The sequence below is a fragment of the Aulonocara sp. 'chitande type north' Nkhata Bay genome, linkage group LG7 (assembly GCF_057382095.1).
Source record: "Aulonocara sp. 'chitande type north' Nkhata Bay isolate Kocher_YH1m ecotype deep benthic linkage group LG7, A_spYH_male_GT1.1, whole genome shotgun sequence".
NCBI classification, from domain to species: Eukaryota; Metazoa; Chordata; class Actinopteri; order Cichliformes; family Cichlidae; genus Aulonocara; species Aulonocara sp. 'chitande type north' Nkhata Bay.
In genome coordinates this window covers 50,900,713-50,925,555 of record NC_141350.1, presented here as the reverse complement: position 1 = coordinate 50,925,555, position 24,843 = coordinate 50,900,713, and the positions used below count along the sequence as shown (strand labels likewise).

At 41.3% G+C, this 24,843-nt stretch overlaps 1 protein-coding gene across 1 annotated transcript in view; it reads right to left on the bottom strand.

Annotated features, from left to right (window-relative positions):
* Positions 1 to 1,164: 1,164 nt before the first annotated feature.
* col27a1a (collagen, type XXVII, alpha 1a) overlaps positions 1,165 to 24,843 on the bottom strand; it is a 65,737-nt gene continuing 42,058 nt past the window's right edge. The window contains exons 18-61 of the mRNA XM_086301135.1: positions 24,743 to 24,796; positions 23,149 to 23,202; positions 23,010 to 23,063; positions 22,351 to 22,404; positions 22,148 to 22,192; positions 20,258 to 20,311; positions 20,095 to 20,139; positions 19,957 to 20,010; positions 19,809 to 19,862; positions 17,770 to 17,823; positions 17,067 to 17,120; positions 12,325 to 12,378; positions 12,075 to 12,119; positions 11,585 to 11,629; positions 11,341 to 11,394; positions 10,247 to 10,300; positions 9,883 to 9,936; positions 9,721 to 9,774; positions 9,461 to 9,514; positions 9,245 to 9,352; positions 9,109 to 9,162; positions 8,899 to 9,006; positions 8,749 to 8,802; positions 8,596 to 8,649; positions 8,347 to 8,403; positions 8,185 to 8,238; positions 8,052 to 8,105; positions 7,900 to 7,953; positions 7,259 to 7,312; positions 6,953 to 7,060; positions 6,634 to 6,741; positions 6,220 to 6,327; positions 6,063 to 6,116; positions 5,305 to 5,367; positions 5,177 to 5,230; positions 5,056 to 5,091; positions 4,911 to 4,928; positions 4,764 to 4,799; positions 4,638 to 4,664; positions 4,489 to 4,539; positions 4,238 to 4,406; positions 4,044 to 4,153; positions 3,724 to 3,942; positions 1,165 to 3,595 (exon numbers count right to left, since the gene is read on the bottom strand). Of these exons, the coding sequence (XP_086157261.1) occupies positions 3,449 to 3,595; positions 3,724 to 3,942; positions 4,044 to 4,153; positions 4,238 to 4,406; positions 4,489 to 4,539; positions 4,638 to 4,664; positions 4,764 to 4,799; positions 4,911 to 4,928; positions 5,056 to 5,091; positions 5,177 to 5,230; positions 5,305 to 5,367; positions 6,063 to 6,116; positions 6,220 to 6,327; positions 6,634 to 6,741; positions 6,953 to 7,060; positions 7,259 to 7,312; positions 7,900 to 7,953; positions 8,052 to 8,105; positions 8,185 to 8,238; positions 8,347 to 8,403; positions 8,596 to 8,649; positions 8,749 to 8,802; positions 8,899 to 9,006; positions 9,109 to 9,162; positions 9,245 to 9,352; positions 9,461 to 9,514; positions 9,721 to 9,774; positions 9,883 to 9,936; positions 10,247 to 10,300; positions 11,341 to 11,394; positions 11,585 to 11,629; positions 12,075 to 12,119; positions 12,325 to 12,378; positions 17,067 to 17,120; positions 17,770 to 17,823; positions 19,809 to 19,862; positions 19,957 to 20,010; positions 20,095 to 20,139; positions 20,258 to 20,311; positions 22,148 to 22,192; positions 22,351 to 22,404; positions 23,010 to 23,063; positions 23,149 to 23,202; positions 24,743 to 24,796 (2,949 nt within the window). The 3' untranslated portion in view covers positions 1,165 to 3,448. The remainder of the gene's footprint in view (positions 3,596 to 3,723; positions 3,943 to 4,043; positions 4,154 to 4,237; positions 4,407 to 4,488; positions 4,540 to 4,637; positions 4,665 to 4,763; positions 4,800 to 4,910; positions 4,929 to 5,055; positions 5,092 to 5,176; positions 5,231 to 5,304; positions 5,368 to 6,062; positions 6,117 to 6,219; positions 6,328 to 6,633; positions 6,742 to 6,952; positions 7,061 to 7,258; positions 7,313 to 7,899; positions 7,954 to 8,051; positions 8,106 to 8,184; positions 8,239 to 8,346; positions 8,404 to 8,595; positions 8,650 to 8,748; positions 8,803 to 8,898; positions 9,007 to 9,108; positions 9,163 to 9,244; positions 9,353 to 9,460; positions 9,515 to 9,720; positions 9,775 to 9,882; positions 9,937 to 10,246; positions 10,301 to 11,340; positions 11,395 to 11,584; positions 11,630 to 12,074; positions 12,120 to 12,324; positions 12,379 to 17,066; positions 17,121 to 17,769; positions 17,824 to 19,808; positions 19,863 to 19,956; positions 20,011 to 20,094; positions 20,140 to 20,257; positions 20,312 to 22,147; positions 22,193 to 22,350; positions 22,405 to 23,009; positions 23,064 to 23,148; positions 23,203 to 24,742; positions 24,797 to 24,843) is intronic.

Sequence of the window (24,843 nt, the reverse complement as noted above, 5' to 3'; positions counted from 1 at the left end):
CATCTGAACTGTGCAAACCACAAAATGACTGGAACAATGTCTTTTTCAAAGATGACAACAAAGTGGACATGTTTGGCCATAATGCATAACACCATGTTTGGTAAAAACCAAACACAGCATATCAGCACAAACACTTTATATCAACTGTAAAGCATGGTGGTGGACGGGTGATGATTTGGACTACCATGGGTCCAGGGCACCTTGGAGTCACTAAGTGCACCACAAACTCCTCTGTATAGCAAAGTATTCTGGAGTCAAATGTGAGGCCATCTGTCTGACCGCTAAAGCTTGTCTGGAACTAGGTCATGTAAAAGGACAATGGTCCAAACCACAGCTGCAAATCTACAACAGATTGGCTGAAGAAGAAAAGAATCAAGGTGGTGCAATGTTTCAGTCAAAGAGCTCAACCTGGCAGAAATGCTGTGGTTGGGCCTGTGCAGAGAAAAATTCCCTCAAACCTCAAGGAACGGAGGTGATGCCCTCAGTGAGGTCCAGACTTCAAATGGTCACTGACTACAAATTAATTGCATCAAAGTATTAAAGCTGTAAACCCTGAGCCATCAATAATTGTGCAGTTCATTTAGGTTTCTTAAAAACAAAACACATACACACTGATGATGTAGAGGTATTTAAAAAATGATGTATTAAATATGATTAAAAAACCATGATTATCATGGTTAAAAACAATCCCTACATTTGGATTTATGTTACTTTCTGTTCGGAAAATTTTGAGTCTTTAAAAAAATTTATCAGTTTGTTATTTTTTAATTTGTCCAGAGAAGCCACAAGACCATGTCCAGAGGTAAAATGACAAAAATGGTGTCCATGTTCCAATACTTAGGATCCTGAAGGCCTCTACTCAGGTGTGAGCGATGAATCAACTCACCACGGTGTCACCTTGTGGAAAAAGTTACACCCGTCTGGAGTCATATTGCAATGTCGAAACGCTCTATGTGTTTAATTATAGCTAAGTTGTGCAACCAGTGGCCCGAAAAGCCTTTGTGTCCTTATAGTTCAGCACATATAGATTGATGATATAGAGTGTCGATATTGTTTACTGTATGTCAAAGCCACACATTTTTGCAACTTTATTAGGTTGGTAAATAAGTAAAATATGTTTTGCATCACAGCTTATGGCCAATGGTTAAAGTAAAAATCCAGACACAAATTAAAAGTATTTATTTAACAAATGGACACCGAACAATCACTAAAGAGTAGACAGAGAAACGATGAAGGCAACAGAAACCGTCTTGTTCAGAGTTGGAGGACTTACTCGCTGCATTTGGCTGATATTTCCGAAACAGATTTGAATTATAAAGGCAAGAAAAAAACGTTTGTCCAAGTCCTGCGTAAAATTGTGAGGTATTCTTAGCTTCTTGAAATGTCTACAACAGATTTACAAAAGGAAAAGGAAAATAAAATTCACATATTTGCATAATTTCTTTAAAAACACAAGTGATAGAATAGCACAATCCTGGTACAGTACATATTTGATTATCATAGAGGAACATAACGGAAAAAAAAAGTTACAAAAATAAAAGAATTAACATTGCAATAAATTTGTTCTCTGGAGTCCCAAATTTACACATAAAACAAATCTATAAACTCCAAGACCAGTTGGGATAACTGATTTTTCGAAAGTTGTCAGAAAGAGTAGTATTGCTTCAACCAACAGAAACTTGCTTCAGTCAGCAACCACATTAACAACATTAAATAACATTAAATTAGCAAGAGGGGATCCATTGTATACAGCGAGGTTTACACAATTATACACATTTGTGTCCAGCTACATCAAAGAAATGTTTTTTTTAATTAATATTATTATCATTTAGTAAAAACTATCTCCACTAGTGTGTCTCTACACTTAATACATACAGCTGTGGGAGAGAAGGGGCTTTGTACAGAGAAAACAATTTTAGCCTTAAAAAATACTTCAAATGCTGAGATTTATGCGGGCATGCAAAAGCAGAAATGTTTTTGGGTTTTTTTCAGTAATAAGCTCTCTAATACACCTACAATTGCAGCACTGAACACATTTACATAAATGACAGATGACTGACTTTATGGGAATTCTGTAGTGCTAGATGGGATATCGCTATTATAGTGCATTATACAGCTATGGCAATATTTTTTGATTTGTTTAAGCATGCAAACACTATAAACATTGGGATATTTTTGCACAGTGGTGTAAATACAGCACTATGGCTAGCACCTTAAACAGTTTACCTAGCACCAGGCAGTAGAGCGACGACAGGCTTAGAAATGGAGGTTGATTTGGATTCCTGTATTCACACTACTCTCTCATGTGGCTCAGTTCCCCTCTAAAGATTGCTGTATAGGTGGGGTAGGAGAGGTTTATGACTGATGCTGATTTAAAAAGAACACCTACCTTTTACTGTAAATGATAAATAAAGAAGCAAGGACACTCCACAGTTAGAGAAACACTACTGAGAACCTGAGCTCCATAGTCTCCCTAAACCTGACCCCTAATCTCCATCTAAATTCTCCCTAATCATCAGTGGCATCTGGTCTGGTAAGTATTTAATATACCCCCTGTGGATAGGTATTGGCTTGTGGCTTTGGATGTAATTTACTGAGGGCTAACTGTGTGCCACTGGCTGTTTCCCACATCAGGGAAATCTCCCAATGGAGTAAAACAAATATAAATGTGACTTCTGCTCAATTTAAGCAAACAACTCTCCCTCTGGATTGATTCACCTATGCCGGATCACGAGAAGATGAGCACCAAAGGCAAAAAAAAAAAAGGCACCCCTGACAAATCCTTCCATATAGATTTAAAACACCAAATTATCTTCTCGTTTTCTATTGCACTTAAAGAATATTATTATTATTATTATTATTACTATTATTATTAATTTACATAAGATATACAGGTATAAAAGTTAATTATAAGCATATATATATAAATATGTACATTGAACTAATCCGGATTACTTTAATTCTTTTCTTCTAGCAGAAATAAATTTCTGGTATTTCTCCCCCAAAAGTACGCTCAGTATACAGACTGTATACAAAAATAAGTTACTATAATGTCCACTGATTAACTTGGCCTTTGTCTCCCTTCACTTAGAAATGTTCTGGAGAGATTTTGTGGCATAGCGCCTTTATTTTCTCCAAGTAAGCGTATATGAGAAGATCCTTTTCGAAGAGCCTGAAGAAGGTTGTAGTGCGAGAACTGCCCTGTTCTTTCTCAGCCCTTCTTTGCCCCCGGCTCCAGCCCGAGGTCCCTGTGCTTCCTCCCTCTGTGTTTGCAGTCCAGGGAGTTTGGCAGAGCGAAGCAGGATCTGTTTGGGGGTTGGTGGCATCTTCTTGCTTGGACAGTGTTTGGCCACGGTTTGGACATGGTTTGGTTGGTTGGGAGATTGCGCCATTCTCCACCTATGCGAATGTATCTTGTTCCATCCGTCTTTGCTCTGAAGACACAGTCTCACAGGAAGCAAACAGGGCTCACTTCCAGGTGGTAATGAGAGCCGGGACTAGCTTTTGGCAGGTTGTAAATGTCAACCACAGGGAGGAGTGTGGGGTCTAGGGAGTGGAACACAAAATGGGTCTGGTGCCAGCGCCCATCTTTTATCTGAAATATTGAAAATATCAGAATTAGAGCAACTTTTTTATACCCACAGTTTTTGGTATGCTTTGAATGCTTTAAATTCAGTAACGATATAACATGTAATAAACAAGATAACTGGATCTCAGTCTTACCCAGCAGGAATCCTCCAAGACTTCTGGCTCCAACTCTCCTCCCACCTCAAACACCTCCCCACTCCAGGCCTTGAATTTCACAGACCCCTGTTCAACAGGCTGATCCTCAGCTGACCTCCAAATAGAGACATCCAGGCAGTGGATGATGATGTGCTGCACGGCCTCTGAGCTCAGCAGGTGGAGGAAGTTCATCTGAACACGACCAACACTGACTGTTGGCTAGAGAAAAGGAGATGGTTAACAAGTTTATTTTATGTGTAACCTTTATAAATATTTTATAATTTTGTGGAAACTGGGGGATATCACTATCTCATGCATACTTTGGACACTGTTAATGGTTTCAGGCAAGTCTGTCCACCTCCGGTAAAGTTGCAGGTGACTTCTATTGTGTCTGACATGCAACCCAGGTTGGGGTCAATCCAGTACGTGCCTGAAAATAAAAACATGTTTTAGGATCATTTGACTATCTATACACAAAACTGTTCACCCTCTGTGCCGTGCACACCATTCTCACCATCATTTAACTTCTGTTCACAGCTGTGCAGGTCCCTGCAGATACGGGCAGGGTTGGTCCGAGTGCCCAGTGGGTTCTTCAGGCTCTGGATCAGGTTACTGAGGTAGTGGAGGGTCTTGAAGATCTCTGCACCTTGGTCCAGCATCGGCAGGTCCATCACAGGCTTATTCTAAAAACACAAGAGTCTTTTAAGTTGTCAACAGATTATAAAGTATAACAATGGGGAAACACTATCAGCATTTTCCACTAACCTCAGTCCTGAGTGGGGTGGGTAAATCCATAAACAATACACCATCTTCTTTCTACATCAAAAAAACCCCCAGTTTGAATTTAATCAGTGACATTGTATCTTCTAACACATATCGGGTGTAATGAAACCAGCAAGTATAACATGTCTTACAAATGACAGAGGGACACCTGGAGGACCCTAAAGGAAATAAAAAACAGGCATTAGGCATTAGGCTTGCATGTGTCATGCAAGCTGGAAAATAATATTTGGTTAAACGCTGAGGGAAAAAAAACTTACTGGACGTCCAGGTGGTCCACGAGGTCCAGGAGATCCCTAACAGGGAAGAGAACATAATTTTTATATTAACTTTTTGTCATTCAAGTCACCACAGTAAAATTAAAATCCATTGTAACAGGAGGGAAAGACGATGCTGTGCAAACATACCCTTGGACCTTGAGCTCCCTGTTCAGAGAGAGAAAAACATATTTTTAGCCAGAATTCTGCAATCAACTCTGCCTTTTGCACTCTTAATGTAAACAAATGGGGAAAAAACAAGTGATAGATATGATAAAAGACAACGAAAACTCACAGTCTCGCCACGATTGCCTTTCTGTCCTCGAGAACCCTGTAAAGTGTACATAAACCAGTGAGTATGCTGAAAGACATCAGCGCAGAGAAATGTCAAAGCTTCTGTCATGTACAAAACGTACTGCTCTTCCATTGGGACCAATAATTCCTACGGGACCAACAATTCCTCGTCTACCCTAAAGGAGAAAAAAAAAAGAATGAGCATTCCAGAGCTTTTTATCAGAATGATCTAAATCATCACGTTACTTACCACTGATCCTTGGGGCCCTTTTGGCCCTCTTATGCCCTTTGGCCCAAAGTCTCCTGGAGGCCCCTGAAAGTGATACATATTTACACACAGCCATTACACACTTTGTCAGTTTGGCCTAAAACATATGTTTACACTAACCTATCTCTGACTATAGATTTTGCTTCATCTCGGAACACTGGATAAGCTCTGATGGCTTCAATATTGAATTGAATTTAGGAAAAATGAGCTATAGTGGTCTTCCCCGCCACGTGACATGATTAGTCACACACCAGTGTTTATTTGACATTTGTATAAAATGTGATTTATAGGTTTATAATAGTACACAACACAAACTTGTGCAAGCACCAACAATTTCAGCTTAGTCAGGGCCAGGAGTTGCAACATCTGGTCTAGACCTGAACAACAAATCAAGTGTAGTGTTAGTTCACACAGGGCACCAAGTCAAGTTCAGCTGAAGTCCTGGCAGATCAGATGATGGCTTACCCTTCAATGATTTCAACTAGGAATTATCATAAAGGGCGTACTGTTTATGCTGCTTGAGTTTGCATTTGCTGTGCAACTGCAAGCCGCTTTGTAACCCACCCCCATCTGAGCTCCTCCTTTTCGTTCTCTTCCTGTCTTAATCAATGTCATTGTCACGTGTTGTCTAAGTTACCTGCACTATTCTGTCCTCATCTAGATAATAATGACTGTGTACTGTAAATGAACTGCCTTAAATATGTGTGGAAAATTTTATTAGTGTTTTGTTGTACACGTACCCTTGGTCCAAAAACTCCCAGAACTCCTGGAAAACCTGACTCTCCTGTGTCACCCTGAGTGAGAATTTAATGAAGAATTCATTTAAAAGGAAAATTAAATATAACTCAACATCTACTCCTTGTTATGTATACTACTGTATCTGTTGCTGACACTCACAGGTTGTCCTTTAGGTCCTTTGTCGCCCTGTGGCCCTGGCAATCCCATTCCACCTTTGAAGCCTCTTTTTCCGGGAGGTCCACTCTGACCCGGAAGACCCCGCTCACCCTGAATGGATGAATGACTGCATTTTTATTAAGGCTGTCATACTGTACTAGTATAGTATATTCCATCCATCCATTCGCTTCCGCTTATCCTTTTCAGGGTCGCGGGGGGCGCTGGAGCCTATCCCAGCTGTCATAGGGCAAGAGACGGGGTACGCTCTGGACAGGTCGCCAGTCTGTCACAGAGCCAACACACAGGGACAGACAACCATTCGCACTCACATTCATTCACACATTCACACAGTATATTGTACTAGTATATTCCTTATTTGAGGTAGCTATTGCTAATTGAAAAGAATATCCCTCCTACCTTTGGTCCAAAAGCTCCCTGATCTCCTGGGAGTCCTGGAACGCCAGTTTTACCACGCAAGCCAGCTTTTCCAGGAAGACCAGCCTCCCCATCGTCACCATGCTCTCCCTAGATTCATTTTGAGAAGGTAAAATGAGGAAGAAGAACATGTTTAACTGAGCTGATAAAATAAACAAGGTTTTATCCTGGCATTAAGAAGACAAAATTCAAAAGCAAATTCATCAGGCTGTTTCCCATCTTTTAAACTCATTTCCTGGATGGAAACAGGATTTAATGGCCACTAATGAAATGAATAATATGATTTCCTTGATCATCTCACCGGGATTCCTTTACTGCCATCTTTTCCTGGGACTCCATCCACCCCGGGTACACCCTCCTGACCTTCTCGGCCCACCACACCTCTAGGACCAGGAGGACCACCTACACCCTACAGAGCAGAGCAGGCTCATCAAATAACTACAGCAAATCCTGTGAAATGCATCATTTAAGCTCATTTTACTTGACAATGAAGACAATCCATTTTACCGAAAACACATTTTTTCTAGACAGATAATTTGCAAAAATGTTTCTTTTTAATTAAACACTAAATGAACCTGCTGTGGGTGTATGAAAACAAGTCACTTACTTCTGGTCCTCTGGCTCCTTTTGGTCCTGGCTGACCCTGTTTGCCTTTCTGACCCTTAAGAATGAGAGATAGAAAGTTTTAAGTGTGCAGTTACTGAACAGGTATTGATTATTAAAGGTGTGTACTGACATTTTTAAAACACATCTCTGGTAATATTAAATGCTTACTGGGATGATCTTTTGTTGTTAGCCCACATTGCACAGTGCTGTACTCTTTGGTAAATTTTTCTGATCATGCACAACATCAGCTCATTTTTCAACTTTTGCAGAAACCTGCTGATCCTTTTGCAGCTATTTATGTATCTATATAAATAGAGTTAATATGATGCGCATTTATATGAGGTAATTACTTTTTATGCACTGAACTAGCATCCTATATTTTTATTAGCAAAACTGTTCACATTATTTATTCCAGTAATGGAGTAAGTACTCCATCCTACCACCTCCCTACACCAAAGTGCCAAAATGTTACAAATATGTCATTTAAAAATTGTACATTGATAGTTGCATTTTATATTAGCTTTGTATGTCAAAGGACCCATTATGCAGACTGGACCATTTCCCAAGCTGTAGACCAACTGTAACATATCGCTGAGAACCTTGAACCCCACACACATCATCATTTTTGTTTCCCATCCTTACTTGATCTCCTTTGCCCCCTTTGGGTCCTTGCTGTCCTTGAGGTCCAGGATGTCCCTGAAATTGACAACTGTGTTAATGAAAGCATGTAAAGACAAACCAGGTGACTGTCCCTGGTGTTTGTATGCCTGAAAATCACAAGTTTTGGCACTTACTGGCAGTCCGGGAGCACCGGGTCTACCTCGCTCACCATCCACACCAATTTGCCCCTAAAACATAACAACAGATTATAAAACAGATAATCACAAATTAATATTATAAAAAATCAAGTGGAAGGATGGTCCTCACTTTGTACCCAGGATCTCCTGGCTCCCCTCTTTCTCCTCTGTCCCCTGGAGGTCCCTGATAAGATACAAAGTCTATTAATAAACTGAAAATGACACAATTTCTGCAACTGTATAAAAGACAAACACGAGAAAGAGAAAGGAAAGTAAGTTGGGTGTGACTTACCATGTCACCCGGAGGACCAGGAGGACCCTCTACCTTCCCATCATCCCCTTGTTCGCCCTAAGCATAAAAGTAAGAAAAATTTTACCCAAATGTTTTGGAGTAATACAAACTTTCTTGATGATTTAAGCTTTTTTGAAATGCCCCCTGAGTGTTACATATTCAGCTTATTCCAGGGGCACAATAAGGATTTGGCCTATGATACAGTGAAAGAGTAAGAGAAACACGCCACGTAAAGTGAGCAATGCGTACCTTTTCACCTTTTGGTCCCTGAGGCCCTATGGGGCCTTGAGGTCCCTGATGGCCCTGCAAAGAAAGTCGCAAATAGTCATATTATCTAAACTAACTATAACAAATGCTTCATTGTGCTGACTCTGATGTATAACCTTAACAAAACAATCTTACCTCATAACCTGCAAGACCAGGCTCCCCCTGTTGACCCATTCGACCGGGAGCGCCCTATAGAATACAAGTGTTGCATCTTCAATTGTTTTATCTATTAAAGGATTATTACGCAAAGTGCTTGTGATTTACATTATTACTATTCCACCTTACCACATGACCAATAGTTCCTCTGGAACCCTTTTGCCCAACAAAACCTGGCGGTCCAGTCTTCCCCACTGACCCAGTCTCCCCGAGGTGACCTTGATTACCTTTGGCACCCTAAACGTACAGGATAAGAAGAGTTAGAATATACCTGAGCACACAGCATTTGTGTATTTGTTATTATTTCTGAATACTTGTTAGGTTATTTGATGCTAGCACCTTTGACCCTGGTTTGCCTTGTTCCCCAATTTTGCCAGGCTTCCCTTCTGGACCCTACCATGACAAAAGGTTTAGAGTGAGGTTTAAAAGTCTGTGCGTGTGTGTATGAATTTTAAAAGAAAGACAGGTGACTTACCCTGACACCAGTGAATCCAGGACTTCCAGGGGGGCCCTCCTTTCCCTTTTGTCCGGTTTCACCTTTTTCTCCTTTGTCACCCTCCTGACCCATGTCACCTTTTTCCCCCTAAAGGTGCACGATGGACAGCGGCACTCTTACACACCAAAACTAATGCTTTGGTTTGGAATACAGCATGGAGGACAGTTACATCACGAAAGGGAAAAAACATCTCACCTTGGTTCCATCAGGACCAGCCGGACCAGCTTCTCCCTCTAGACCTGGCTCTCCCTGCGCACACACACACACACACACACACGCACACACACACACACACACACACACACGCACGCACGCACGCACGCACACACACACACACACACACACACACACACACACACACACACACACACACACACACACACACATAAATATATTATGCTTATGAAAGAAACAAGAACAAAGAAGACTGTACAGCATAATTCAGATAAACATACCCGCTGTCCTATTAGTCCCTGCTCTCCGATATTCCCAGGAAGTCCAATGGCTCCCTGACACATAAACACAGATAGCTCTTAAACTTTGATATCCTGTTTACCACTACAGAGTAAAAACATAGAGCACGCCCAGCTAAAACTACAACAATATTATTCTCTCACCTTCTCCCCTGGCTCCCCTGGCAGTCCTGGTTCACCCACTTTTCCTGGAGGACCCTTGAAAACAGCAGATGACTCTTTGACATTTCATATGAATAATATCTCAACTTTTGTGTATGTATTGGCAAAAGAGAGAGGCGAGAGAGAGGGGAAAAAAAGAGCCCTTTGTTATGTAACTGACTGATTAAATCGGACAGATTGGTTAAATTAAAGAGCGTTATTGATCTACTGGGGTAGGATGAGGAACAGATGCCACATATTTATTCATTTAGTTTTCACAACACCCTTTTTGTGCATGCAAATAAATAGCGTGACCTTTTGCATGTGGAATATGAATCCACGCTTGTCTGTAAGCGAGGTCTCTCACCTTTTGACCAGTCTCTCCCAAAGGTCCGATAGTCCCACGTGGCCCTGCCGGTCCCTAAATGACAAGAGAAAGAGAGATGTTTCAGCCTAATTAAAATCAACTAGATTGTCATGTGCACAGAAAGAAAAAGAAAAAGGAACCTCTGGCTGATGTTTACTGTGAGTGTGCCAGTGGCTGATAAATCAGCACGCTTGCAGTACCCAGTTTGGCTCTGAATGCAAAGACTAATTGTGTCACTGATCCAGCTTCTTAAATACTGATGCTTTGGCACAAAAACTTCATAAATAATGTCAGGGTACATTGCAGCCCTTCTAGCTACAAGATTGCAGCACAAGAAACATAATTGTGAAGAATGAATGGAAAATACGATTTTTCTCTGCTCTGTGGAGTATACAGCAAGAGAAATTATGTTAGTGATCAATTTTCTACTTAAACAGGAAACAGGAGAATATCAGCCTGTAACTCTGTCATATTAATGAAAACAAAGAGGGATGGGGTCTCCAGTGCTGCTGCGGGAAAGTCAGTATGCATGCAAACAGACACATTTCTGAGCCTCTATTTGTGCTCTGCCTGTCCCGCTGTTCAATAAAACAAAGCCACAAGAAGGAGAGCAAATCTTTTAAAGTAAAGACTGGATCTATTATAGCAATAGCAATCACGTCTACTTCCCTGCAAGTTCAGCAGTTTAGCGCTTCTATAAATGCGGAGTTTCTTTTTCAAAGATCAATCTTGTTTTTTGTCACTACAGAACAGATGTGCAAAGAATGAGACAATTCTCTGGCTGCGCCAGAGGAAACATTTAATACAGGCGAATATATTTTTAATAGGCACTCAAAAATGTCTCATAAACTAGCTCCTGGCTTATGGGAGCTAACAGGGCTGGGCAGAGTGAACTACTCTACCAAAAAGAATTATTAATATTAAAACTCTCAGAAGAAGGGAGAGGAAGTTTGATGAGCTGCAATGAAAATACGGCAAAAGACTGAAAAGGAAGGAAAGAGACTGTGGATGGTCGGAGATATCAAAACAGGAAAGGTATAAAGATGATGAAGGAATACAAGAGACATATTTGAGAAGATGGAAGAGGTTCATACTGGCTCGCCCGCTATTCCCTTGTCCCCTGGAGATCCAGAAGGCCCCTGGATACCCTGAAAATTTAAAAATCACATTTAAAAATCAAAAGAATGGCACTGCATTTCAGGTGTGATGTCAGATACAGTATATTCAGAAAATGACATCAGCAACTATAAAATAGAGAGAGTGGAGTTTCATGACTTCATCTAACCTTCCTCAGTTGTATTTGTTCTACATTCACATGTATGATTATAATGAACTTACAGAAAATCCTTTAGGTCCGGTTTCTCCTGGTTCTCCTTGCTTTCCCTGGAAAGACATAAAAAAAAGAATTAAAACAAAACGGTTCTACAGTGCGTATTTATAAACTTATGATGTAATAACACATACGATATGTTATTTGCCTGTCTAGCCATACAAACAAGTGTATCTTTGTGAAATCTATTACACTGATTCCTATCATGTTGCATTTACAACCATCTCTATAAATAAAGATCACTACAAGGTACTGCAACAGCTGCTCAGATACAGTAAGTCTCAAAGTCTCAAAACAAACAAAAAAAAATCAAATAAAATGAACAATAAGTTGTCATATATGTAAATCTAGGCCACAGACTGTGGGTCTCCACACTGTCGGTATCATGTATGTCCTCTAAATTATGCTGAGGTCTCACTCCTCGGGAGGAACATAAGCACCAAAAAAGTACATGAGAGGAAGAAGTGGAAAATCAGAAAGGTACCGCAGGAGCTTTACCTGCGGTCCAGGGAAACCTAATTTTCCTGGAGGACCATCAGGACCCTGCAGAGAGGAAGAAGGATGAGCGCTAGCAACTGTCCAGACACATCAGTTTATTTCATATTTCCAGGTTTCAGAATGGAAAAAAGAAGATGTGTAGCCATTTTTTGTGCTGATCGTTGCTTATTTAGCAATTTTGTTCTCTTATATGCTTTTTTTCTGAATTGTGTCTGCGTGATTTGATAAAAGTATATCCCAGCGTCCTTACCTTCTTGCCCTCTAATCCAATCTCTCCAGCTGGACCGTCAGGCCCTTTCGCTCCCTGAAACACAAGACAGCTGTCACTCCACCAACAGAGGTCACTGTAATACTGCCAGAAAGCCACAACATACTGTAAACAAACATCTCTGTACACTTTGACACCAACACTTACAGTGTCCTGCATTTATCAGGGAAATATCAAAAATAAATATATCTGTGTGCTTGTAGTTAATGTATGTACATGTGCACAGAGGCTTCATGTAAAACTATTTCAATTACAAGTCAGGGCATGCACATATGCATACTGCTCACACTTAAACACACACATTTTTAGAACAGCTGTCTCTTTACTTTACTTGTATCCACCTGTCAAATAATCATTGTAAATCCACTAAAAGGCCTGCTAGTCCTGTGAGTAGTGAAAATAAATAGGAACCAGGCAGTATACCAGCGCAGTCCATCTGCTCTGCACCTGCATCCAAACCATATCTGTTGTCAGCGCTGTGGAAGATACTGGCTCACTAACATCGAGAAGATGCTCACTGACTGTGACTGTGTGACACCACACGGGTCAGTCGGATCTGATCGGATCTCGGTGGCTATAAAGAGTGAGCGTTTAACTGCCCCTTTCTCAGGATAATTGAAATATTTTAGAGTGGAAATCAAAAAGCCTATAACATGACAGCCCCACAAAGGAGGCCTTGTTGTGAGAGTGATTGATGACTGGGCACAGTGGGAGTTTGGCCCATGGAGAACAACGCTAGCTGAAGTGCTATAAGCCTATTATACATGGAGCTGGATGAGCACCGCTCATTAACATTCCTGTCTGGGGTACCTGCTACCCACTGGTTACGTTTACATAGACTAATTAGCTGACATGTACGGAAAATATTTTATTCTATCTAGGCAAAGAAAACATATTTATGCCTAAAACTTGATTAACCACATCAAGAGAGTCAGCATCTATATGAACTGGCCGTCTTGGATGATGCCAAGAGGGAGGGATGATGAGATGACTCTTCAGTATGGAAAACATTAGCAGAGGATTTCTAGTGATTAGAAGTCATGAGGAGTTATTAGACACAAAACGTGATTGGGTGACTCCTTGTGGCTGACATCCGCAAGTTTTACTGGAGTTTTTCTTCTTTTTTTAAACTAGAAAATAAAAACAGACACAGAAAACGACAGCAGTGGCACTAACGCCCTACAGGCTGATGTTGGCGTGCAGTTTTATCTCCCTCTTTTTTTCCCCCACAATATATGCATGTCAGAAAACAGTCTCTGCAGAGCCAGATGTCACAGTTCACAAGGCCTCGTGCTTCAATCCAAGTAGGGAAAATCTAAAACACATATGCTGTTCAAATGGTAGTTGTATGCAGTCTCATTTCACACTAAGATGCTTTATCCAAGCGTGACAAAGTCTTTGATACAGAGCTGTTACAAAACAGCCTTACTTCATTTTCTTCTGTCCAACGGGAACATTAAATTGCTTGTGTCAGCTCGGACTTCATCGTGCCAATCAGTTTGTGTTTACTTGCTTCATTAAACGTGGTGAATGCTGAATACACTAAAAGCTTTTTATTTTAAAAACTGTTGCTGGGACTGAGCTTGTGCACATTTAGACAGCGGGGGTGAGATATGAGCGTCTGCGGTCGCACACTTAAGATCACAGCTGCTAACAGAGTCTGTGAGAGAGTAACTCCTGGCTTGCTACGCTCAGGTTTCTAGTCTTGGAAGACCCAGCGTACTAAGTCATGTAGCAGCAGGCAGATTTATTGGCAGTGGAAGCTGCTGACATTAGTAATAACTGAAAACACAACTTGAGATTTTAGAGCGTGGCCAGGCCCATCTCCCATAGATTCTTCAGATGAAGAAGCTCAACCCTTTTTTACGCCACTTTCCAGCTGGCTCATTGGACCCAAAGCAGTAAAAAGTTCCCAAACTAAAAACAGGCTAAAACTGAGGGTACGTTCACAACTGTGAAGTAAAACTCACCGTAAACATAATTATAGAAATTGTCCTCATTATCTTACTCAGAATTCATTATTATTGCACCTGAAAGCAGATGTTTAAGTGGGACTTCAAGAATTTATTTGCTTCATGGTGTTCCAGATGTCACATTTTATGAGCAACATCAATTATTGAGGATTGAAATTTCTCTTGATGGTATTTATCCAGATACTATTTCAGGTCTTAGTCCCTGTTTGCCTGGTTATCGTCTTTCAAGAAAGCACTCTGGAGTTTTATGTGTTTTTTATTGTTCCCGCAACGCTGAAATTGAAGAAATCGCAGTGTTGTTATTGGCATTATCTGTGTCTGCTAATTATCTGAAGTCTATTTGCATAGAGTTTGTTGCCACAACACTGGGGAAGTGTTAAACAGGTCGTAACAGAGAAAAAAAAACACAGGTGCTCTAACTTCCTCTAGAGTACTAAGCAGTGTAAAATAATGTAACTCGCTGCTCCTATCACTTTATAAGTATTAACTTCACAAGTGCAATTTATAATGCTAATGTATTTACACGAGGTTTCAAAAAATAAAAAATATATCAAAAATCTAATAATGAGATTTTTTTAAAAATGGAGAAAAAGGGCGAACAAGGGGGAAAGAATAGGAGGGCAACAAGTAGGTTTTTAACGAGACAAAGAAACAGTAAATTTAAGTAATCGGTAAGTAATTTTAGGTAGTGCAGGAGTAGTTTTAAGTAAATTCAGGAATTTCATAGAAAAGGAAATTATTCATGGAAAGTAACTTCATGCACTGCATAAGTCATTTCGTGGTAATTTTGTGGAAAAACAAACAATATTTCCCTACCTTACATTGTAAGCACACTATATGTATTATGAAGTGGTTTAACTTCCATGTAGTTTGCAGGAAAGGAGCGTCTCCTTTCCTGCTCGGAAGCTTGAAGGTTTTGCTTACACAGTAATTGCGAAAGAACAAAAATTAAGTTAGACTTTGCTCCATCATTTTAATGGAATTATAGAATAAGACAACATCCATCATACACATCAACATAATGAATATCAAATAAAGCGATGTAAAAAGGCAAGATTATCCACTCCATAATGTGGCCTGCACCATGATAAGTAGAGCGGGTTCATGATGTAAGATGATGAAATATTGTTTCTTTTTCTGCAAACTTAGCATGAAATTGCGTACTACTAATAATTGCTTATGCAGTATTTAAATATTGTTACTTATTCTAGTGTTTTTAGTGTAATTTCAAATAAAATCCATTGAATTTTTATTTAATTACAGGGGAATTACTCCCCATTCTATCCCTATACAACCGTTGTAAGAGCTTGGTTTGCATTGCCGGCAATAAGTCAGACTCGTTCCCGGTGGGTGATGGGCTCCGCCAGGGCTGCCCTTTGTCTCCGGTTCTGTTCATAATTTTTATGGATAGGATTTCTAGGCGCAGCCAAGTGGCGGAGGGCTTTCGCTTTGGTGGCCTCAGAATCTCATCTCTGATTTTTGCGGATGATGTGGTTCTGTTGGCTTCATCGGGTGAGGGCCTCCAGCTCGCACTGGAACGGTTCGCAGCCGAGTGTGAAGCAGCGGGAATGAGGATCAGCACCTCCAAATCTGAGGCCATGGTTCTCAGCCGGAAAAGGGTGGAGTGCCCACTCTGGGTCGGGGATGAGTTCCTGCCCCAAGTGGAGGACTTCACGTATCTCGGGGTCTTGTTCGCGAGTGATGGGAGAAGGGAGCCAGAGATCAACAGACGGATTGGGGCTGCAGCTGCAGTAATGCACCTAGACCGGTCCGTCGTGGTGAAGAGGGAGCTGAGTGTAAAAGCGAAGCTCTCAATTTACCGGTCGATCTACGCCCCTACCCTCACCTATGGGTAGGGGCGTAGTGACCGGTGAGGTGTTCCAGGTATGTCCCACCGGGAGGAGGCCCTGGGGCAGACCCAGGACACGCTGGAGAGATTATATCTCTCGGCTGGCCTGGGAACGCCTTGGAGGAGGTGGCTGGGGAGAGGGAGGTCTGGGCCTCTTTGCTTAGGCTGCTGCCCCCGCGACCCGGCCTCGGATAAAGCGGATGAAGATGGATGGATGGATGGGATTTACTCCCTTAGTCACGGGTCGTGTTATAAAGCCTCAGCAGTGGCATTTGTGAGTGATGTGTCAGTTTGCTATTAAAGCAGAATAATTCAATCCAATCTTAGTTAATCATTAACATAAACCCTGCTTCCCCAGTTTACTATATTTATCTGCAAGCAGCTTCCAGATGAGCAACAAAAGCCAGATCCCATTTTCCAACCACAACAGAAGTGATGTTGGACTAACAATGACTCGTTCCCATAACCACCAGTTATTGTTCCATTTCTATGGAATGAAGAAAAGAGCATTTGGTTTACATCACCAGAGCCCTTCTAGTGCTCACAATGAGTTCGCCCCCCCCCAAAAAAGGCTGAAACATTAATTCTTCAACTTTGAAACTGCATATGTGTGCAGAAGCACCCGCGTCCTTTAAAACATCTATAACATCAGCTCAGATCCCGCCACACATCACTTCACCTTATTCACCAAACAGCTCTGAAAGCAGTAGCACAGATCTCCTATAAACACACAGCAGAGGATATGCAAAACAGAAAATGGTGTATATACACACTCTTCTGCCAAGTCTATGATCTGTTCTCAAGGCTGGGATCTGTGACACAGTGACTGCAGAACGCCAGTCAACACCTAAGCTGCAAAGAAAAAACCCCCCAACTAAACTCACGTGAACCTTTCGACTTACCCGCAAGCCTTTAGGCCCTCTGGTACCAGTTGGCCCAGTCGCTCCAGGAGGGCCCTGATAAACAAAGGAAAATGGGGGATAAAGAGAAAACAAGGGGGAGGGACAGAAATAAAACAAAGGTTTACACTGACAGACCACAGAGCCCCCTGGCTGTTGACCTTGCAGGGCAGCCTGACCTCGGGAACATACTATAGGGTTTGTTGTTAGATCTGTCACTCACATCAATTAAAGGGTCTGCTCTGGAATCCTGTCCTGCTGCACCCCAAACCCCCCGTATTTATATTTGTTTTGGTGGCTCAGTGGCCCCTGCTTTCAACCAATGATTGGCCCGCTCTGTCAAAGCCGGCCACGGCAAAGAACGGGGGGCAGGGGAAGCTTCTAATTGGTTATAGGTGTTGGGCTTTTGACTGACAGGAGGGTAATGCACATTCGGCGGGAGGCTGCCAGGTTTTATAATGCTCAGAGAAACCTACAGAATGTGGGTAACTAAAATTACTTAAAATATAATCTACGAATGAATGAAATTAAAATACTTTAAAAAAAATAAGAAAAAGTTAATTGATTAATATTTCAAATGTCTATGAAACAGACACTTACTATTGTTAGTAACCACTCACTATCACCACTATGATTAGAGAGGATCATATACAACTATGAATGAGTAAAAAGAAAGTGCAAAATATGCAAAAGGATGGTGACTTACTGGTCTTCCTTGTGGTCCAGTAGGTCCGGCCTCACCTGGTCCCCCCGGGTGACCCTGGTGTGCAAACATAGATAAACATAAACTCAGTACATCGATTACAACTGATACACATCAGGAAAAAACACAAAAACAACACAAAATGATGATATTCTGACACTTTCACCTATTACAAAGCAAGTTTATTTAAGCAGAAAGGTGTTGACATAAAGGCCAAACTCATTCTCCAAATTGCACTGAGATGTGTTTGAGGCAATAAATTGTCCATCTTTCACACCCTCATTGGTAGTTCAAACATACATCTGGAGAAAAGCTCTGTCCGCTGGAAAATACGTTTTATGTAACGATGAAAGAGAAAGCGGAACAGAAAGAAAATAGACAGCATGAGGTGATGATTTTATGTAGGAAAACATACTACTTTTGGCTGCTTTTCTCTCTATCTTATTTTTTTTTTTTATAGTAGCTCGTTTTTGGCCAGGCCATTTGTAAAAGCATAACTATATAATGGGGAGTACTTCAGTCAGAACTACTCAAGACAGCCGAGTGCAATAAAAATCTATCCAATACACAAACTTATAGCACAGTAGGCAGTTCTGATGTCATGCAGGAATAAAACAAAGAAGCCTACAGTATGAGCACTCTGTTAGTGACTATAGATGTCTGCTGGTCAGCTCCCCTCACATTGTATGATGCAGACTTTTCCAGAGGGTCTGTTTCTGTTTTGTAGCTGGCCAACACAGAACTTCCTTGTGAGTGAGTATGTGTGTGTGTGGTGAAGTCCTCTGAGAAATCTAACTGGCTGTCAGCCAGCAGGAAAACCTTCTCTGCTTGAGCAACAATGATGACTAAATTCTTATCCACTCCGGCAAGTCGCATACATTAGACAAGTCCGCAAAAGACCCTACACGATAAAGAGTCGACGAACTCTGTTTGAAAGAGCAGGTTAAGCTAAGTTATCCTTTATTGATCTTCCTCTCAACGCTCAACGCATCCTCAGTATTCAGAGCAGCGTGCAGCCACTGTGTGGAGCTCTAAGCCGGCACCTCAGTCAAATCCCTTTGGGAGAGTTTATCTTGTGATATTTTCGATGGCATTTTGAACTTAGGACCTGAGGCGACAGTACTAACCACTGAGCAGAGATGTCAGACTAATTTTAGTTCCTGGGCCACATACAGACCAATGTGATCTCAAGCGTGCCAGGCCAGTGAAACCATTGCATAACAAACTATAAAAAAAACAAAACATCTCTAAATGTTACCCTTTCTTTTAATATAATGGACTACAATCACTGACAATGAATAAACCGGCCATTTCCCCAGTGACTGTCTCACTCCACTGTCATTATAAAGAAAGGCTACTGTAATAACGTTTAAACTCTGCAAAATCCTACATTGGTTCAGACTGGATTCCTTTGGTGGGCCTGTTCTGGCCTGCGGTCTGTATGTTTGACACCCCTGGGGTAAAAGAAAGTGTACAACACTGAGGGAATTACTCAGAGGTCCTGCAGACGGTAGAGAAATTATCAAGCGATGTCTGAAAAAAAAAAACAATATCCTCTTTCTATTTTTGTGTTTTCTTTTGAAAAATTTCCAGCAGGACTGTCAGCACTTTTCTGACCATTAATACCATCACAGAGGTAAAATATCACAACGGATTCACTGGAATTATTTCCACCTTTGTTTGAATGAATATTATAAGCTCTGTTCCCCAGTTAAAGCCCTCTTGTCAATTGCCAAACCACTGCTTAGAATACAGGGTTTAAAGCTGCCTGAACTGTGACGACTGAGCTGTGCTTTGAGGAAAAAAAACCAACATATTCTGTCATATTCTTGTGGTACATGTGTGCTTAATCCCTCACAGCACTATATTCCCATGGGAATAACAGACACAGTTTAATCTAAAATGACCATTTCTTAGGATTTTTAACAAAGACAAGATACCTTCTTTGGAAATGTAATCTTGAGGTCACGTTTTAACAGACTCAAACGTCATTCTTTCTCAGTGTGAAAGCCCTCCACACTCTAGCTGTCATTCTGTCTTACCGTTGGTCCCTTTTCTCCAGGTGGTCCAGGAAGGCCCATCTCCCCTCGATCTCCCTAAAATTGCACAAGTCCAGTGTTTTCTCTTCAACGTGATCTTGTAAAGACTATTGAAATAAATTCATGGGAAAAAACCCCCGCAAATTATTACCTTCTCTCCTGCCAGTCCCGCCTCTCCCACAGGTCCAATGAAGCCCACCAAGCCCTGAAACATGTTGAATGGATGAATTAATAGATGTTTGAATTAATGAATTGGTAAAAAGCAGCCAAGCCGCCAAGGGTTTCTTACTCTCTCTCCCATGGGTCCAACTTTTCCAGTGATGCCGGCCTCTCCCTGCAGAGAGAAATATGCAATTACTTAAAAGATTAGAATAATGAATTTAATGTTCTTCAATGTATTTTGCCAAAAAAGCAATAAAAAAAAAACATAAATAAAAGTGGGTTTTTTTCACCTTAACTCCCTCTGTACCGAGTATCCCAGGGAATCCTTGCCTGCCCATTCTACCCTGAAAGATTTTAGCACAGGATGATGAATAATGAGGGATGCACTTGCCAGTGAACGCATCATTAATGTTAATCCCAGATTCTCAGCAAGGATAAAAGATCTTTTTCCTGTGAGATGACAGCTTGAGGAGAGAAGCGGGAAACGGTCGGTTCACCGTGCACGTACATATGCAGTGCAGTTTACAGGTATTGCTGACAGTACATTTTGGCGAGCTGTAAAAAAAGTGATAGAATGACTAATGCTCCTCTTGCGCAGACAGTCATTCCTGGGGTTAAGGTGGGTGAAGGTAAGGACGTTTTGGAGGGGGGGGGGACTTTTTTACTGGTAGTACCACCTTCAGGTCAGGAATGCCTGAGCCATAGTTCTTGATTGAGTGACTCAACGGTACCAAAGTTTTACTGAGGTTTGCTCAGCTGCTTATACAACGCAGTGCTGGATAAGGCTCTAAGATACAAAGGGTGAAGGCAGATTCTTGCAGTTAATTAGAGATTTCCAAGAATTCTTCTTATCATCTTTTTTAGATTAGAGGAAGATCATTCATTGTGCAGAGAGAGAGAGACAAATGAAGAGCAAATGAGAAGATGAGGGAGAGGATAAAAAAGAGAGAGGCTAATGCAGCGATACAGAGTGTCAGTCTGTGCTGAAGCTGAAAGACAGCTAGCTGATGAGGTGGAGGAGTAGGAGGACCTGCGGCACCTGGCCAGAGATCAATCACAACTCCCGGAGGAGTCGTACGGCGCTTCCCCTCGGAAGGAGCACAAAAAGGAGGTTAGAGTCTGATGCAGGCGAGTGGGTGGGAGGAGGGTGAGTGTGGAGGGAGTTAGGCTGAAAGAAAGTGCAGATGAGTGGAAGAAAGGATGGGATGACAATTACTTAGGTAGCATCTGAGTTTGTTTTGCTGTGAAGTGTAAGCTTGACCAAATATTTATTCTGAAAATAATTTTTTAAAATTTCAGTCATTTCAAAAATATTTTAATAGTCACAATCACAAATCTTATGCTTCTGCAGTGGCCCATTACTGTCTTCAAGCATTTTATGACACCTATAAATCGTTCCACCTATAAACATGGTGATTGCAATTATTGCCCCCTAGTGGCCATGATCAAGAATTGCATGCACCATGAGTAAAATCTCCTGAGGCTACAGGAGGCTGTGTAAGACACAGAACACAAGACTTCTGACTTGTCCAAAGCAAGAAAAACCCACAAAGAGAGCCTACTTTATCACCGTTCATATGCTCTCTAACTGTGGCACAGCGAATGTTGCGCATGCATAAAGCTAAAGCTGTGAAGTTAAAATACGTACGATGGAGCTGGCTGAGAATTAAAAGGAGTAACACATGATTTAAAGCAAGCCACATATTGATCTTGTATAGCTCTTTCTGTCTTTGTGGTTAGGTTACTGTCTACTCTGTAGTAAAAGTTTAACCCTGGGGTGCAAACACCACGCTAATTTAAACAGTAAGTATTAATTTAGTTGATTGTCACGCTTGGGGACAAATTTAGCCTCACATTGCAATGCTTTTCACAGTCTAAGTGATAGCTCTGTCCCTTCCCCTCCCTCTATCTTTGGTGAGGAGCTTACCACAGATAGAAATAGGATGCTTCTGCATGGGATACAATTTAGACAAACATGCTAAATTATACGATACAACTACAGAAACAGGCAATTATAGCCCTTGTTTTTCACTGATCAAACATGCGCACATTGTGTTGTTCTAACTTACGATACTCTGGTGGAAAGTAATGAGCCTTGTTTTATGGCCTACATGAGACCTGACTATCTTTCTCTCGTATCCTCTATTTTCATAGGAGCAGGTGTTTAACCAATAACTCACCTCGAGTCCTGTTAGGCCCGGTGGTCCAATAGGGCCCTCGTCTCCCTGGAAACAGATGATATTGATCTTAGCAGGGCTTATGTTTAGGGACATTAAGTGTTTCTTAGCAAAAAATAAATAAAAAATCCTTGTGCCATAAATCTTTGAATGCCTGTCAGGCACAGTGGGGTCATTCTTATGTGGGTGGCGTCTGAGAGTCTTACCTCCAAGCCAGGGATCCCTCGTGGGCCTGGTAAACCTCTAGCCCCTGGTTTTCCCTTGATGGGTAAAAGACAGTAAAACAATTGTAAAAGTAATTGTAGCATTTACATATGTGTTTTGAGCCACAGTAGCAGCACTGTTATGGGGAAAATGATACGGGTCTGTTAGTTAGATTGGATGGACAGCCATAAAAATTTGAGACAGACAACAATGGGCCCCAGAGGATGAATCCTCATGACTCCGGTGTTATCGGACAGTTCCTTGGCCTGTATTTGTATAGCACCACCAGTAGGCAACGGGTGAAGTGTCTTGCCCAAGGACACAACGACCGAGACTGAACCGGCAACCTTCCGATTACAAGGCGAACTGCCAACTCTTGAGCCACCATCTACTGAAACTTTCTCCAGATGATGTTTAGTTTATGATCAAGTATAAGCAAAAGTAATGCTCAAAACTAAAATAAGGCAGTGGTATTACACCTACTTATATAAATATAAAAACATTATCATCATGTGAATATTAGGGGGCTGGCGTTATAATTTAGCTCAAGAGCCACTGTATCTCTCCCAGTGTTGCTGTGGAGCACTAGCCAAGTTCTGTCCCTGTTTTGAATCATGAGTTAGTTTAGGGACTGCTTAGCTTAGATCATGATTTTACTAACCTTTGGTCCTTCAAGGCCGTTCTCTCCTGGTGGTCCCATGTCACCAGGAAAACCCTATCAAGATTAAAAAGGGCATCGATTATTATTCTGTCTGTGAAATACAGACATCAAATGCAACAACAAAGGAGTAAATACAAACCTCAGGGCCCGGAGGTCCGGGGGTACCATCGGGACCTTTCTCTCCTGGCTTTCCCTGTAAAACAGAAAGACTTGAAACAGTTGGATGTGATAAGAAATAAAAACTCATGCTGAAAATGAGATGAGAGGATCAGTGACATTTGCAAATGTCTGTGCATTTGGGACAGCCAGCAGCTGAGTCCTGTACTACGAAGCAGGATTTGGGCTTATCCATGTAACTTCAGTGTTACCACTTGTTTGTCTGTTTTATGAATGTGGTTCACTTATTAATGGGGTGCATTGGCAAGGCAAAAGACCTAACTTTTTCTGGAGCAGGTTATGTTTGAAATGAGCTCAACAGGTACGAAAGCACTGCTCACTGATCAATCAAGTCTCAGCAAGTTGTCCACGTCCTGAACCAGCAATGCTGACCATCACACTACCACCACCATGTTTGATTGTTGGTATGGTGTTATTTATGAAATGCTGTGTTAGTTTTACACCAGATGTAACGGGACTCAAAGCTTCCAAATGGCAAATGTGAGACGAGTCTTTGTGTGTCTTTTTGGTCAGCAGTGGTTTCCTCCTCTCTTTTACAGATGCCATTTTTGCCTAGTCGCTTTCTTATTTTCTAATCATGACCTCTGACCTTAATTGAGGCAAATGAGGCCTAAATGAGTCGTTGATGTGTTCTTGAAGTAATTTTGATCGGCCGGTCACTCCTGGGAAGCTTCACCACTGTTTCAAGTTGTGAATAATGGCACTCACCGTGGTTTACTGGAACCCTTTTCCACTTGACTTTGTTTCTCAGATGTTTCTTTACATCGTGGCATGATGTGCTGCTTTTTAAGATCTACTTAACTTTGTCAGACAGGTTCTGTTTAAGTGATTTCTTGATTCAGCAAGTCTGGCATAATCAGTCCTGGGTGTGGTTAGTAAAGCTGGACTTAACTTCCTGAGAGACTGAAATGCTACTTTCAGCTGCTCCATTATTCACAAGGGATTGCTACAGTGGGTAGCTCCACATGTTTGATTTGGCAGATTTCTTTTACATCTGATGCAACCCTATAAAGGTTTGTGCCTCCTTCTAGGATCAGACTAGGGGTCTCTCACTTGTTAGGCAACTATAGAAACCACTACACTATAGAGCCACTTGACCTGATATAATGCTGGTGACAGTTTCCTGGCAAAGAGCAGCGACTTCCTGGACACTCTAATGGATGCTTGTAAACCTCATGGATAGGAAATTGTTGCATCAGGCCAAGAAATAGTCCTGGACATAACAGGCTATAAAAATAGTTATGTTTACTGTTGATTAACAAAAACCCTACTTTAAACATTAAAGATTACATAATGTGCAGGTTTTGGACCTTTTGACACTGCTGAGCTTGCAGTTTTCAGCTTTCTGCTAAGTTAACTGGTATGTCTGAGTTTTGTTTTCTGGCCAAACTGTTAGCACAAAGGCTATTAAGGAAATAGCTTAAGGACCAATGAAGGCAAAAACAAACAAACAAACAAACAAAAACTAAACTATTGCTTATCTAATTGCTTATCCACATTTTAACAGTTAAATGTATTCCTGGTTTTCATGAATACATTCCCAGACAAGAATTAACCTGTGGTCCCGGTTTCCCACGGATGCCTGGTAAACCTGGGGCCCCCTGGACACCCTGTCCAATACAAACAAAAGTTAAAAACTCAGAGAGACAGTCAGACA